This window comes from Seriola lalandi, unplaced genomic scaffold (genome assembly GCF_002814215.2).
Source record: "Seriola lalandi dorsalis isolate HSWRI2012SDOR001 ecotype SW California unplaced genomic scaffold, Sedor1 jcf7180002053646, whole genome shotgun sequence".
In the NCBI taxonomy this organism is placed as follows: domain Eukaryota; kingdom Metazoa; phylum Chordata; class Actinopteri; order Carangiformes; family Carangidae; genus Seriola; species Seriola lalandi.
In genome coordinates this window covers 21563-22337 of record NW_019524199.1, presented here as the reverse complement: position 1 = coordinate 22337, position 775 = coordinate 21563, and the positions used below count along the sequence as shown (strand labels likewise).

General features: G+C 54.3%; 1 protein-coding gene across 1 annotated transcript in view; it reads right to left on the bottom strand.

The window, feature by feature from the left end:
• Window positions 1-775, bottom strand: part of LOC111651451 (phosphatidylinositol 3-kinase regulatory subunit alpha-like) — a gene marked incomplete at its 3' end in the record, with an annotated part of 19374 nt that overhangs the window by 10572 nt on the left and 8027 nt on the right. Inside the window, exons 5-6 of the mRNA XM_023401392.2 lie at window positions 362-494; window positions 46-244 (exon numbers count right to left, since the gene is read on the bottom strand). Of these exons, the coding sequence (XP_023257160.1) occupies window positions 46-244; window positions 362-494 (332 nt within the window). The remainder of the gene's footprint in view (window positions 1-45; window positions 245-361; window positions 495-775) is intronic.

Genomic DNA, 775 nt, shown 5'->3' with positions numbered 1-775 from the left:
GTGTGTGTGTGTGTGTGTGTGTGTGTGTGTGTGTGTGTCACTCACCCTGCAGTCTGTCTGAACAGCAGTGGACTGAAGCTCTCCGCCAGGTTTCGGGGGCTCAGCTGGTTTCTGGAACCGTGCAAACAGAGTCGGGCGAGGTGTCGGACCACGCTGAGCAGAGTCAGGCCGTACTGGGCCGGGCAGGCCGGCGAGCTCGCCACACCTCGTAGCACCTGGGCGCAGTCCTCTGGGTCTCGGACTTCTGCGGACGGAGACAGGAGAACAGAACCATGAATAAACACAGAGACTCAACCACTAAAAACAACAAGCCGTTTCAGAACCGCCGGGACGAGGCGGCTGCGGTCTGCTTTCTGCTGACCTTGCACTGCGTGGATCATGTCGGCCTGCAGCGTGGAGGGGAGGACGGGACCAGGGAGGTCCAGCAGGAACCGAACCACCCCGTCACACACGGACGACACCTCCAGCTGCTCTAGGTCTGAAAACAAACACACCTCAGTTTAAGAGACAAGGATCAACCACAGTTTCCTTCAAGATAATAATTAGATTTTGATTATAAAGCAGGACTTCTGGAACCTTGTGACCAAGCCCCGCCCACCTGGACCCACCATCCAAACCTTGCAGGATTTGGTTTCTCTGAGTGTTTTTACCTGAAATCTGCTTTATTTTTATTGGATCACTCAGAAAACAGTCAGCCAATCAGAAGAGAGGCTCAGAGCCTCCTCTCTTCTGATTGGCTCACCGACCTGTTGTTACTAGAGCTGCAGAGAGAAGC